This window comes from Mustela lutreola, chromosome 4, assembly GCF_030435805.1.
Source record: "Mustela lutreola isolate mMusLut2 chromosome 4, mMusLut2.pri, whole genome shotgun sequence".
NCBI lineage: Eukaryota > Metazoa > Chordata > Mammalia > Carnivora > Mustelidae > Mustela > Mustela lutreola.
This window is the reverse complement of record NC_081293.1, coordinates 156,857,436-156,872,541: the sequence shown is the minus strand read 5'-3', so window position 1 is coordinate 156,872,541 and position 15,106 is coordinate 156,857,436. Positions and strand designations below refer to the sequence as shown.

General features: G+C 58.1%; 1 protein-coding gene across 1 annotated transcript; it reads right to left on the bottom strand.

Moving 5' to 3' along the window:
- Positions 1-748: 748 nt before the first annotated feature.
- AQP1 (aquaporin 1 (Colton blood group)) lies at positions 749-13,971 on the bottom strand. The gene is made up of 4 exons (XM_059171488.1): positions 13,507-13,971; positions 3,902-4,066; positions 3,547-3,627; positions 749-2,862 (listed from the first exon to the last, which is right to left on the bottom strand). Exons 1-4 carry the CDS (start codon positions 13,894-13,896, stop codon positions 2,683-2,685), a joined length of 816 nt encoding a protein of 271 aa, XP_059027471.1. The 5' UTR covers positions 13,897-13,971; the 3' UTR covers positions 749-2,682.
- Positions 13,972-15,106: the final 1,135 nt, after the last annotated feature.

Sequence of the window (15,106 nt, the reverse complement as noted above, 5' to 3'; positions counted from 1 at the left end):
CCCTGCTGGGCCCACACCAGCCTCCAGACTATATGGGGACAAATGGAAAAGCAGATGCAGACCAGTTCCCTGTCACCTTCAGGGCAGAGGACAGCCCATTCTGACCTCTCTTCTCTTCTGCCTGAGCAGACATGCCAGGAATCTGACTCAAGCCACAGATGCCTCCACAGGAAAACACACACCCCCACTAGGTGTGATACCTGCTTCCAGGACGGTAGGGGGCCCACAAGGCCTCAAGGCGCTAACTTGCTCTTTCCCCCTTAGCTACCACAGGTCACCCTTCCCAGCCAGCTAAGCATCACCTGTGCCCAGCACAAATTCACTCTGTACTGATGCGTGAGCTCCTGACCAAATCTTGGGTTCCACCATCCAACACACTTGTGGCCGGGGGCAGAAATGGGAGTGGAGGGACAGAAGGATGGACACAGGAGTGGCCCCTGGTGCTCCCTGGGCCACCCTCTGAGGAGGCCAAGTCTTGATGGGGCTGTCACACTTCAAACCTGCTTTCCCCCATGTCTTTCGTACTCTGTCACCAAAAATGACCCCTAACAGGGTCAGAACTCTGCACAGGTGGAGCTCTGGGGTGAGGCTGTGTCCACCCACTGAGACCAGGGACCCTCGGGGCAGGAAGGCAGGCAGCGACTCCTCCTCAGACTGGGTCCGCAGTGTGGGCAGCCATCTCCTCTCCAACCCCGAGAGCCTTCGTAGGAACACAGTACCCAAAGAAGAAAAACTACAGGAAGCTCAGTTGACCTTATAAGTCATTTTCCTTTATTTTCTTAACATAGAATAAACTTCCGATTCCAAAGAGACACAGAGGCAGAGCGGACAGATGCGGGGTCCGGCAGGCAGCAGTCAGAACCAAGCAGGAAGTGGGCCTGACCCCCTCCCCTCCAGCACGCCCCTCGCCCCTCCTGGCTTCTGACCCTGCCCAGACAGAAACCGAGCAGCTGGGAATAAGAGGGGCCAGTCTCCCGGTCCAGGGAGTAGCCAGAGACATGGCCTCGGCTGCTAGGCCTGGCCAAATCATTATCCAGCTGTGGGACCTTGGACCTCAGTTTCCTTATCTGTTAAATGAGCTAGAAGTCCCTGCCAGGGAATGATGGAGAAGAGAGTGTGTAGATGTTACGATGTGTTGGTGACCAGTTAGGGTTCCCTGGTTGTCCTGCTGCTTTAAGATAATCTGCAGATGGAGTCACTTGAGTTTTTTCACCATGATGGCTACAGGCTTGCTGGGGGACCTGCTCTGGCCCCAGTGGGATTGGACAGACCATGGAGACAACTGCTCCCAAAGCAGACTCTCTCCTCTGAGACGGTCCTGGAGTGGTGTTGGGAGCTACATCATAAGGCCAAAGACAACTATCCCCCCAGGTAAATGAGAAGGGAAGCCTGTGGCTTGGGGTCACATAGCAAGCCTGTGCAGGTCACCCAGCTGCCCCAAATGCCTCTAACCAGGAGTTCAGCAATAAGTGGGGGAATCTGCTCCTTCCCACCCTTAGCTTCAGCTAGGAGCTTGGAAGCCCCCCTCAGCGTCCAGCAAGGGCCATGTGCCTCCATGGGCTGATCCGCATCATGGTCCCCTGGCCTCAGGCTTGGGGCTTCTGATAACGAACTTCCCTTTAATAAACACACACCTGCATAAGCGTGACCTGTGTCTACACTGGCAGGAGGAAGCGAAGAACCACAGGACAATTAAGATGATGCAACAATAGGTGGGCAAGGATGACTAAAACCCTGTGAAGGAGCATGGGTATTGCTCCTTTGCACTCCATCTGACACCTTCCTGTGACAGAGGACCCCATCCCTGCTGCATAGGGGTCAGCCCTGCTCCCCCGCGGACATGGACTTCTCATGACCTGGGCTGTCTGTTGGTCTACTGCTCTGAACCATGTATGCATATGTCCTTGTGTCCTTGTGTTCGCACAGGTATGTGCTATAGCTCTCCCCTTGGGAAGGAACCAGGGCAAGTGGAAAAGCTGCTGGTCCATATTACACCTTCTAGAACCCACAGAGTATCTACACTTACAGAATGGAGAGGCCTCGAGCCTGGAGAGCTCTCCCTGTCCCTGTTCCCTCCCACTCTACAGATGGAGTCACAGGGGCCCAAAGATATGGACCATCACAAGGTCACGCAGCAAGTCTGGGGGCAGAGGTGGGGCTGGAGGTCGAGCCAAACCATAGGAATAAAGCCAGTCTGCCACTTGCCCTACCATACACCTCCTGGGATCTCTTCCCCTTGGAGCACCCTCAGAGGCAGAGGGACTGTTCCAGAAGGAGGGCCACGCCCAAAGACTCAAAGCAAACAGGGCGGTGCCCAAGAGACCTGTAGCAGGCGAGCCATGGAGCACCTCTGGGATGAGGCGGACTTCCTGGCACACCTTCCATCACACTCCGAGGGGACAGCTTAGCAGGGTAGGTCCCTCTCTTTCACCTCCTCCATGACTTCAAGGGAGTGAGTGATTGATAAATCTTGGTCCCCAGGAAGCCCAGAGGCCAGGAAACAGAGAAAGAGAAAGAAAGTGATAGAAACAGTCCCGAACCAGGCTTGACCACGCAGATCTGGAGGACCTTTGGGAAGTGACGTTGGCCAGCTTGTCAGAATGTCTGTAACAGGATTTTCCCCTCCCCGCCCTCCGCCCGCCCCTGCCCCGCCCCCACGTGGGTGCCCGGGCCAGGGCCTCTCTATTTGGGCTTCATCTCCACCCTCGAGTTGATGTCGTCGCCATCCAGGTCATACTCCTCTACCTGGCCGCTGGTCCACACCTTCACGCGGTCGGTGAGGTCGCTGCTGCGCGGGGCCAGGATGAAGTCGTAGATGAGCACGGCCAGAGCTCCCCCGATGAACGGCCCCACCCAGAAAATCTAGGAACAGAGCGGACATGCTCAGGGGCTGTCCACCGACGTCCTGGGCTTCTCCTCTCCAGGGACATCTGCCCTGAGAGGCACCCCACCACCACCACACGGCAGTGTCCTGATTCCAGGGCTCGCAGAGCAGGCCCAAGACATCCACTATCCCAGGACCCTGCCAGTGGGCCTTTCCTTGCCTCCATGTGCCCCTGCTCGGGGTGCCTGGTGTGACTGGGCCAACCCTGTCCCACCCTCCCCAGTGTCAGAAGGGCCACAGGAAGGTCTAGCTTGATAAACGGTGGCCTGAAACAGTCACATGTACAGGAAGAACAGCTCCAACTGCTGAGCGCTGACTGTGCTACGCTCAACCTATAGGCGGTGAGGCCGTCGGTCCCAGAGGCCACCCTGGGAGTTAAGTAGGGTTCATGACACCCAACTTCACTGCTCAGAGAATGACAGCTTGCCTGTGTCGCACTGAATGGGGAAAGGGCAGGGCCACGATTGGGTCTGGCTCCTCATCATGCTGCTGGGGCGCTGCACCCCATCACCCCCATGTCAGGCCACGCTTTCCCGATTTCCTCGGCCCTTTCGGTCTCCCAGAGCCTCCGTGATGAGAGGATGCCACAGGGTGGAGCTGGGACCGTCATTCGGCACCAAAACCACCCGCCTCCCCCCGGGGATAGCCCTGTGACCCCTTACCCAGTGGTCCTTGAAGTTGTGTGTGATCACAGAGGAGCCGAAGGACCGGGCGGGGTTGATGCCACAGCCTGTGTAGTCGATCTGAGAGGGGCAGGGTAGGAGGCAGAAGGGGGAGATCCAGAGAAGTAGAGACAGGGGGAGAGGAGACATCGTGACACACAGAGAGAGAACAGGGAGGTGACAATCAGACCCAGAAAAACAGGGGCACGCTGACCCAGAAAGATGGTCAGGAGGTCCCCATGCTGCCCTCTCAGAGCAAGAACCTGGCCCCAGTGTCCTACCCATGACAGGGTACCCCAACCGCCCTGCCTAGCCCTGTTCTCCCCATTCCCAGCTGGGGAGGCCCCACACTCACCGCCAGCAGGTGTCCCAGGGCCACGGAGAGGCCAATGGCAAGAGGTCCCGAACCCCCGAGGTCCCGGCGCCTCCTATCTGTGGTGGCGAGCACGCACAGCACGAGCTGCAGGGTGCCAATGATCTCGATGCCCAAGCCCTGACCAGAGTTCACACCAGGGGCCAGCTGTCGGGAAGAGGGACAGCAAGGTTCATTGAGCAGGCAAGGTGGGGACTGTGTCCTAGAGCCTGCCCACCCCAGGCCCATGCACCTCTGTGTCCTTACAGCCCATCACAAGCCCCCCTGCTGGGCCCAGTGGAGGGGGGCCAGTCCCCACCCCAGCACACAGCGTGGGTAGTGGACACCAGGCTTTGTTCCTCCCATAGCATTGAGGAGTTGCCAACCCGGCCGCAGGTACCTGCCTCCACTCTCTGTGCTCTCCCTGGAGGCTGGAGAAGCCTGGGAGGAAGCTTGGCCTCTGCCTCCGGCTCCAGCCAGCGAGGGCATCCTGGGGGACCGGAGTACCCGAGGGGAGGGGCAAGCCCCACATGTGGGAGGGTCCACCTGGACACATGGCTTCACACCCCACAATTCCAGAACATTCCACCCCATTCCCTGCTGCGTCTAAAACTCCCAAAGCTGGGGAGAGTCTTCGTTGGTCAGCTAGCCCCGCTCCCTTAGTTTCTCTCCTTGAGGCTGTCTCCCTTGCTGCCTCTATCTCCTACCCCACCTTGTCTGTCTCTTCCTTTTCTTCTCTGCCTTCCCTGTTTTCCCCTCCCTCCTGGACCAGCCCCCCCCCCCCCCCCCCGCCATCTCCCTGGCCGCATAGGCCCCGCCACCACTGTCTGGCTGCCACTTGCTCTTGGGCTGCTTTTAGAAACATGACTCATGGAAAAAGAGGGAATGGGAGCTGCCATGAGGTCATCAGAGCCCTCCCCCCGCAGCTGCACCAGGAAGACCCCTCCCCAGGGAGCCCCCACACCCTCCCCTTTGTGGGGGTCCCAGGGGCCAGGTGCACCCACACAGGGGAGCTGAGCCGCATGGACAAAGGCCTACTGCCAGAGACACCCAGATGTGGCCATGCAGTCTGCTTCCTCCAGGTAGAGCTGGTGTGTCCAAATAAGCCTGAACTTGAAGTCTCGTCCTGGAGACGAAGGGAGAGGGGGTGGTCCTCTAAAGCCAAGGGGCATTTTACAAAACCCTAGGTGGGGGGCTCTCCTCCATCCCCCCAATCCCCGAGTGTTCTCAGCCCCACCCTGAGGCCATCTTACAAGAACAATTCTCTTCCCGCCTTTGTCTGCAGTCCTGGGTCACAGGGAAAGTGACTCACATCCCCTCCCCTGGGCTGCAGCCCCAGCTCTAGGCTTTTCCTGGCAGACCCCAGAACTGTGACCCCTCAGGCCAGCCAGACCTCTGGGCAATGCCCAGTTTTCTTACCATCCCTAGGTTGGGTGGTAGAGGCAGAAGCCCTGTGTTCAGGTCGGGACCCTCCCCCTTGCTGGTGCCATGGCCATGGCCTTCCTCCAGTCTGATCCTCAGTTTCCCTATCTGTAAAATAGCTTTCCCTGCCCACTTTCCAGAGTGGCTGGAGTTTCCAAGGCAATGGGGTGGGGAGGGTCTTGGGGCATTTGGGAAGGGCTGCAGAGGCAGGAGGGACCGGGACAGCTGTGGGTTTGTTCTTATTCTTTCTCACCTTATCTGCTGGACTGAGGGACAGGGGGAAGGGGAAGGGCCCTGCATAGGCTTGTGAAGACAAGAGTGAGGCCTGCCAGGAGCCATAACGAGCTCCATGGAGGTGAGGCCTATGAGACGGGGCCGACTTGCAGAAATGCCTATCCCCACTCACGCCTGCTGCTGCCCTCCTGACAGTCTTCAGGAAGCCCAAGGCTCCTCTTCCTGCTCTCTCCTTGGCTCTCCAGGCTCAGCCTAATTATTAGCTGGCAGGAGTCCGGAAACCAGGGCTGGCACGCTGATTGATGGAGCCATCATTCTGAGTACCCCAGCCCCTGCTCAGCCCAAAGGCACAGGTACTCATGCAAAGTGAGCAGCGCCAAGGGCCCAGGGCCATGCCCAGCTCTCTGAGTCTACGGGAAAGCGGGGCTGGGGGGTGGCCACCTGCCCTGGGAACTCTGCATTATACCCCCTCTTTCCTGACCACCCAGAGCTTTAGCTCAAACCACATGGGTTGATGAACTTCTTCTCGCAATAGCCATCTCAACCAGCACCACCAGGAAGCCTCCCCTGATTGCTTCAGTGTCTGCTGAACACTTCTCCTTTGACCACCAGCACACTTGTATGACTTACATTGGGCAAAACTTGATAATTCAGTACTGAAAGGGAGGGATAGTTAAAGGTCTGCTGAAAGTGGATGTCCAGAAGAAAGCAGGTAAAAACTCAAAATAATGTTATTGTTTACAACCCATTAAATCAGAAACAATTGCTTAAATAGGGCTGATCTCAGTTGTGGTCACTTGGTATTGAAAAAAAAAAATGTTCGCACGTTCCCAGGGAGTTTTGCCGAGCTTAGTCTTACATGCCACTGATTAAGTCCCCTTCAAAAAAAAAAAAAAAGAAAGAAAAAAGTTTTATGAATATAAGTTTGAACAACAGAATAAGGACCACATTGAATCTGAAGCATCAGAAAGAAGCAAGCTCTCCATTTTCACATCAAATCCAGGTAAGTTCCCTCAAGGCCCAGTTCAGACCCCACAGACTCCAAGAAGTTTCCCATAGGCCCTGGCTGGAATTACCTTCTGCAGCTGCACCATCAGGCTCTCACTGAACCGCCTGTAACTCTTGCCGGGAAGTAACCTTCCAGCCTCCTCTGTGGGTGCCTCCAACCCCTGGCCTGGGAGCTTGGTGAGAACGGAGTGGGGAGACCTCTTCTTACTGCCTGGACCTCAGAGGAGACACTTGCCGTATAGTGAAAGAAGAAGCAGAGAATGCTAATTTTCTAGAACTCCCACCCTCTCTAGAGGCAGCCTGGCTCCAGGGAAGCTCTCTGGATTTAGGGCTGATTTACCTGCTTTTTGGCTGGGGCACCACAGGCCAGTCATTAGTTTTCGTGGGTCTTAAGGGGAGGCCTGCACAAGCCTCTGTGAGGTAATGGATGAGGGGGCTGAGACCCCGGGAGGAGATAGCAAAGCCACCTCATCCCAGCCAAGGATCCTGACTATCTACAGGTCCAGCCAAGGGACCTGACTGTTTCCAGCTTGGACCGAGGAGCAGGTGGAAGATGGGTCTAAAGCGGTCAGTGTGACCCAGGCCCTGGGACGGCGGGACAGGGAGAGCATATGGGACTGAGCTCTCTAGACAGCGGGCCTCAACCCGTCTCTGCTGCCCATGGACAGAATGACCAAGGTCGCTGCCTAGGCCCAGGGCCCCAACTCGACCTGGACGCCCTGGTGACTCATCCTCGGAAAACAGCAGGTTCCTAAACGGGCCTGGCTGAGCATCCAGTCTTGAAAAACAGGGGAGGGGAGACTTCGAGGCCTGCCCTATTTGCCCACTGCCTCCAGGACTCAGCACTCACAGTCAGGGGGACCTCAGTGGGTCCCTTGTGTCACTCCTTGGTGGGTATTCCTGTGTGCATGTCCCTCCAGGTAAACAACGCTCTGTGTGCCTCTGTGTCTCTTTATAGGCTGGTGTCTGCAGGATCTAGGGGTGACCGTATGTGTCCGGGTGTGACTCTTTCTTTTTCTTTTTCATTAGATATTAAGAGGCCTATTACATCATAATTGAATGACAAGTCTATCAAAGAGCGACATAAATTCGAAACCTGTATGCGCCAAACAAGATAGCCTAGAGTTCTGTCAGGTGAATTTGGTCACTCAGCCACCAGAGTGGAAGAGTTTACCAGCCCTCTCTCAGAAATGGATAGACTGAAGCAGTCGGACACTATAAATAGCAGCAATGGGAAGGATTTGAGCCTCACAATTAACAAGCTTGATTTCGGGAAAATGCATAAAGCCCTGCACCCCAAATTTGAGAATATCCCCTCGCTTTCAGCCCCCATGTGGACACGCAGACCAGCTGGCCATGTGTTAGCCCGGGTGTCCTAGCTGTCTCTGAGAATCTCGATCACACCCGAGCCATCTCTTGCCACGGGGGAGCTCTGTGTGTCTGGGGGTCTCTCTGTGGCACATGGCCCTGCATGACCGTGCTGGGCCTCTGGTGGAACTTTTGAGGGTGCCATCCTGTCCCCTGGCAGCAGACGTGCCACCGCTAGCTAGGGACAAGGGTCGAGAAGGGAAGGCGGCCCCGTGAGGGACAGAGTGAGCAGTGGATTTCAGCGCGGCCTTATTTGCTCCCAGAAGCCGCTTCATCTTCCTGACAAGAAACAATACACAAAACAATGGCTTCCTCCTTCCCTCCCTCCTTCTTTTCCTTACTCCAGGGCAGTCCCCACCCTCCTGCCGGGGAAAGGAAGAGGCTCTTTGAGAAGCACTTATCCCACCCTCCTGGGATCCCAGGGCCTGAGTGGGACTGCCCAGGCTCGTAAATGTGCTCTACACCCACCTGTGTGTGCCTCCCCTCCCCCGTGCTGTGTGTGTGTGTGTGTATGTGTGTGTGTCAGTGATGTGTGTGTATGGGCACTTTAGAGCAGCAGAAAGAACGAAGGGCCAGGAGGCAAGCTGGGGGCCCGCTCTTGCCCTGCCCTGATCAGCTAAACAACCCAACAATCTCAATGCCTCTTTGGCCTCCGTTTCCTGATCAATAAAATGGAGGCACTGGCCCAGATGTTAGCCCCAGGATGCCTTCAGGCCTGACATGGAACCCCTGCCCCCAGGACCTGCAGTCACCCTTCTGGTCAGGATCGTCAGTGCAGGATGCCCACAGAGCCATCTGGACTGGGATCTCAATAGGGACAAAGCCTGTTCCAGGATCTCCTTCCCAGAGCAGCCAGAAGCAGGCAGATTCGACCCGCAAGCCCTTATGGACTTATGGGGGCCTTATGGACTCAGGGGCAGCCCCATCCCAATTGTATCCGCCTCTCTATGGTCCCAGTGGTAGGATTTCAGGCCCTGATAGGAGCTGCTGCTGGAAATAGGGCATTTTCCAGTCTTTTCTACCATATATTGAGTTGGGGTTCTTAACGCCACTGGAGTGCAGCTCCTTGGTAACATGAAGATGGCCCTTCACTTAGCCCTGTAAGCCACCAATGGGAGATCAAGGAGCTCCCCAGTTCCTGGGGAAACGCCCTGGCTGAGGGGACATTGACCATGACCTTTTCCTGCCCACACCTGCAGGCACGTTGACTCAGCCCCAGCTATTCAGGAGGCCCCAGACCCACTGGAGCTTCCGGAGGGCAGGGACCATGCCCCTCCCACTCCCCCCACTTCCCCACTCCCAGGGAGGCTCTGCCAGCAAGAACGAGGGGCTCTTAGGGAAAGCCTTCCTGAGCCAGTCCCTATGGGGTGGATGATGTGGGACATGTCCGTCCAGCCTGGGGAAAGCCCTGGTGCTGGAGGAACCCCCACTGGGTGGGGCCCTAGAGAAAGTGGGGAGCACTCCGCGGCTGAGCTCAGGTTGTGGGGCACTCCGTGGAATTGGTCTGCGATGAAGTAAGGGCTCAAGACATGAGAAGGAGGCCGTGACCTGGGGGCCAGGAGGGAAGGCGAGTCCTCACAGACTGGGCTGCTCCCGCAGGCTATGTCCCCTCTCACGGCCTCGCCCCTTTCAGACAAGACGGTGCCAGAGTGAGCCCTGGGTAAGGCCAGGCTTTGGGGTGGGCAGCATGGGCCTGGCAGGGCTACTCCAAGGCCCCTCACAGGGAAAACCGCCTCAGAATTTTCTGTGGTGAGGGAAGTCACCACAACGCTCCCGCCTCTCTTCGCCCTCCCCCTCATCTGGTTCCGGCTGAAACCGGTAATTATAGGTCCCAGCTAGGGCACCTCCACCCAGCCCCCAGCCTCCTCTCCAAGCACGTCCATCTGAAAACTGGCTTCCCTTTCCCCAAACCACCCCCAACTCTGAAGAAGGTGGAGGGACCCTCAACCCTGGAAGGACTCGTGGCCAGTGCGGGCGCGGGCGGCTAACAGGGAAGGGACAACCCTTTCACTCTGTGCTTAGGGAAACTGAGCCCAGGAAACTGGGGAAGGTGAGAGTTTAGGGCTGAGATCAGGCCCTAGATGGAGCAGACAGAGGCAGTCCCCCGGCAGTCAGGTCCAGAATCAGCAGGGCTGAGAGAAAGACCACAAAGAGGAAAGGTTTGCCCTGCCTGAGCCCCTCGGGAGCTAAAATCCCAGGCCTCCAGTCCCCTCTCAGACACAGGCAGACACTAACCTCAATCCTGACCATCCACCCTCTAGAGCCCCAGCCTCCCACCAACCCCACCCTGCAACCCCCCGGCTCTGGCCTCCCACTGCCACCTTGCCTGTGCTCATGCCCTTTCTCTGCCTGGAAGCCCTTTCCCTGTCTCCACATTCAGGGTCCCATGGCACTTCCTCCTTGAAGCCTTCCTGGCCCTCCCCACGGCTCAGAGGCAGAAATTCCCTTGCCGCCCGGACACATCTTATCACACCTGCCTCCTGCCCGGTATCACAGGCCGCTGTGCTGTGCAAAGGGCTTATCTCGCCCACCAGGGGCCTTGGTCGCCCAGGGTAGGGAGCTGGCTGACTCAGCGCCCGTCTGGCTGCCAGCAGTCCCAGTCCAGTTTGCGGGGAGCATGGGTGAATGAGCTAGGGAGGGGAAGAATAAAAAAAGAGCCGGCAAACAGTCAGGACACCGAGGTTCGGGAGCATCTTTCATTTCGCAGAGCCTGGACACGCCCTGTGTCTCTATTTCACAGATGGAAACTAAGGCCACACAGGCGAGACCGCTGGCATGAAGAATGGTAGTGTCTGGGTAGGGCAGGGCCAGATAAGGCCACCAACCCCTGACTCTAACACTCTCATTTTGGGCCGAAATTAGGGTTTGGCTCTAAGAACCAGCCAGGATCCTATAGGCGGGACAGAGGCCCATGGTCTCTCCAGGGCGTATCCTAAGCCCTGACTCAGTGAGAAGAAAGTTGTCCCCACTATGCCCCTGGGGACACCCCCTGACTCACCCCAACCACTTCCTGCCGCTTCTTTCCCTATTTTCCTTAGGAATCTCCATGCCAACAAAGGGCTCCACCTCGGTTGGGCCAGGGTGGGGTCCAGGGCCTAAGGGGCTGTGGGAGCCTCCCTCAGAGCCTAGAGGAAAGAGTGTGTCACTCGCTGCATAGATGGCTCTCTGCCCCTCTTGAGGCATTGGGACCACCTGCCAGCTGCCTTCAGATCCCTTCAGATTCCGGGTTCAGGATCTGCAGGAGTCCCTGGGCGAGATGCTTTGTTTCTAGGCCCAGCACTTGTACTTCTGAACCCCCAACTTCCACGGTGTAGACAGGACAGTTCCTGCATCCCACCCCAACACTCAGTACCCCTATGTTCTGCGTGCCCCCCTCTTGGACTCGTCTTAGCCAGACCCTCCTGGGAACAGTGATAATAAACTCAAGTCTACAATGTAAGCTTGCTGGTAGTCCAGGCAGGGCCAAGAAATATCTAGAGACCTAGGTTCCCTCTTGGAGTCTCAGGGTCCTCAGCTCTAGGGCAACTCGACAAGTTAGCTGCAGACAGGACTTGAACCTGGTGTGCGTGCCTCCCAGACCCGGCTTGACCCCAGCCTGAGTCAGTCCCTTTTTCTCCTCCATCAGCAACCTGCCCAGCACAGGCATCCAGGTAATTCTGGAAATTAGAGGCCAGAGAAGGGAAAAGACACTGGAGCAGGGTGCAGCCAGATCACGACACCATAGCAGGCGGCCGCCCTCCCTGCCTCTACCTAAGATGCCTACATCAGAGCACAAAGTTGGCCAACAGATGCCTGTCCCGCCTGTCCCTCGAGAAGGTAGGTCAAGATAGGGCAGGTCTGCAGAGATTCAACCCCTCCCCTTATGAGGACCTCCTTCCCCCCACCTTCCACCATCACACCCCACTGTGAACCTGACCCTACCCAGGGACCACCCCCTCGGGCACCAGGCTCTGCCCTTCCGTAGAGACCGAGGCTTGGAGCTGCGCGGCCTGCCAGAGCTCCGGTCCCTTCCACCCACCTCGGCCACATCTTTCCCGACTAAAGTCTAAACTCCAGCCTGCAGGCTAATCTTCAATCTTGGGCCGAGCAGCAATTGGCTCTGCAAGGGGGCCGGGCAAGGTGTCACTGTGACACCAGAAGTGCTAATCCCCCCGCGGCAAGGCTGTGCCAGCTGCCCTCTGCACCAGACCTTACCAAGCCTCCCCCCAGCCGCAGCGCCAGGCTCTGAACTTTGGCTGGGAAGTAAGGGAACAATTGCTATAGTCGCCTGCCACCGTCTCTGAGGAGCCCTTGGCCACCTCCCTCGGTGTCCGTACACCCGCCCGCCTGCCCTGCCCCGGCCGGCCTCCTTTCTGTAGATCCGATTCCTCCTCGGTGCTCCTTCGTCTCTCCCCTTCCCTGGGAAGGCACCCTCCAAGCCTTCCTCAGCCTCTCTCAGGCCAAATTTCCCCCTGCTGTGGCCCAAGCCTCGTCTGAGTTTGCACTTGGCCGAGGGGTTGGAAAAGCCCTGGTCTGTGACAGCAGGAAACTGCCGCCAACGGCCAGTTAGCAGGGCTAAGCAGCTGGGGACGAATTCTTTACAGCAGCCTCCCCCCAACTCACCAACATCTGCTCACCATTCGTGCCCCCTGCCCAGACCCCACTAGAGCCAGGAGCAGAGGGCACACACAGGTACATGCTCACCCCTGCCTGCTTACACCACTGCACGAGCGCTTGCAGACGTGCTTCCAGAAGCAGGCACACACGGGAACGCGCGGCTTACACAAGCCCGGAGACCCATGCCGACATCCACGTGCACACACCGTTCACACACACAAATACATGTGCCACACCTCACGGGGCTGGTGGCAGAGTGCAGACGGGAGGCCAGATGTCCCCACCCCAGCCACCACCCCACACTGCAATCCAGGAAGGCCACCTGCCAACAGTCCAGAGAAGGTTTTCTCTCCCCTTCCACCCCCAGCTTGGTCTAATTCCTGGGGGCCAAGGAGTGGGGGTGGGGGGCTTTCTCCTTGAAGGCGGTGTGTTCGGGCACCTGTGTGCATGCGGGGCGGGCTGGGGACCCGTGGGGCCTCCCACCTGGGTCCTGTTCACTCTTGCTGACTCGGAGCAGATGCGCCGGGACTCTGGCTCAGGGTGGCTTGGGACAGTGGGCAGTGTCTCCCCAGGGTCCAGGCTGTAGGAAGAGGGAGTTGGCCACCCCGGCAGGCTGAGGAGGGGTCAAGAAACTACAGATGAGGGGTGAGGAACTGCTGGTCCCAACCTTAGTTGGGGGACTAACCTCAGAGCTTAGTCCCTATAATAGATGCCCACAGGGGACATTGGCAAGACGGCTGTTGTCTGGGTCTCAGCCTCCCACAGTGCCTGGCAGAAAATGGGCTCCGGGCTGCAGATGTAGCTGAGCTCGAGCCCCGAGTCCACATGACCTAATGCAGGAGGCAGCCACATGCAGGAGGCAGCCACCTAATATCCTCTCTGCTCCTCAGTGTCCCCATCTGCACGATGGGTGGAGAATGAAACCCCAACCGTCTCTGCTCCCCGCCAGAGCCCCAAGTGCCTGGGGCCATCCCGCTTACCTCATTTCGGCCGAGTGAATTGTCCGGCAGGGAGGAGGTGATGCCCGAGAGGATGGCGGTGGCCACGATGGCACCCACGCACTGGGCGATAATGTACATGACAGCCCGGAGGATGCTGATCTGACAGCTGAGCAGCAGCCCCAACGTGACGGCCGGGTTGAGGTGGGCACCACTAATGTGGCCCACACTCTGGGCCAGTGTGGCGATGCTCAGCCCGAAGGCCAGGGACACCTTCACGTTATCCTGGGGCGCACCTGCTGTCTGGTTGTTCCTCAGCGGGTAGTTGAAGCCGAGAGCTGAACCGATGCTGATGAAGACGAAGAGGGTCATGGCCAGGAACTCGGCCACCACGGCCCTCCAGAAGAGCTTCTTCTTGAACTCGCTGGCCATGCTGGCAGGGGGCTTGGCTGGATACCGCTGCCTGGTGCTTGACTCCCTCTGAGAGCTGAGCCACAGCCCGGGCTGGGCCTATTTATAGGGCCCCGAGTGGTTGTGGGGGGAGGAGAGGAGGGGGGAGCACAAAGGGAGGAAGGCCTCTCTTTGCTCCTGGCCCGCCCCATACTGCACGGGCCTCCTCTCAGCGATGGATGCAGACACAGCTCTGCTGTCGGCCTGCCAACTTTTTTCCCTCCCTCCTCTCCCCCCTCCCTCCCTCTCTCCCTCCGCCCTCAGCCCTGCCCAGCTCTAGGAGGCAGGCAGGAGGCAGCCACAGCTCTAATAGGCTTTGGGAAATTCCTCCAAGCTGGCCCCACTCAGGGGGCCAGAGAAATTCAGGTGTCCCCGCCCTACGTGCAAAGCTCAGGGGGTGCCCATGGGCAGAGGCAGGAGCTCTGGATGGGGCGGGGTGGGTGGGCGGGCTGGACTCAGCAGGTGGACTTGCCTTCCCTGGAGGCGGGGCGCCATGAATCCTGCTTGCCTGGCATCCCCATCCTGCCCCCCAGTGGGGTCAGTCTAGAGACAGGGGCCCAGGGGTCCCCGGGGTCATTCTGGGCCTCCTGCACCTCAGCCCCAGGCCTGGCTGCTGGATGTCACTTTAGGGGTGTCCCAGGGCCCCAGCACCACAGGCCAGGCCCAGCTAATGGAGGCCCACAGACATCAGGAGGCACCGAGAGCTCATCTGTGGCCCACCCTGTACTCTGTGGTCAAGGGCAGGCTCGAGATAGGCAAGGACGTGGAAAGTACCCGCTCTGGGAGGCCTCATGCTTCTGGAGCAATTTGAACTAATTTCAGGGCAGATGGAGAAAGTGGGGTCCGTTTAGGCTTTTTTTCTCTCCAAAGCTGCATGCTGGCAGACCCAAGGGGTGAGGGCAGACATGGCAGGCTAGCCTGGAGACGGGAGGGCAAGAGGAGAGAAGGAGAGAAGGCCCAAGAGAAAGAGAGAGACAGAGACACCGCCTGAGAAGGGAAGAGAGAAGACAGACAGACAGCAGAAGACGGACGGACAGAATGAAAGAGGAAAAGGGAAGCAGAATGCCCACAACAGTGGAAGTGAAAGAGAGATCTCAGGCCAGGCTGAGAGGGAGAGATAGGCAGGGAGCACAGAGGGTGAGGAGACAAACTGGAAAAAGAGGAGATAAGACTGGAACCAGAGGCAAGAAGC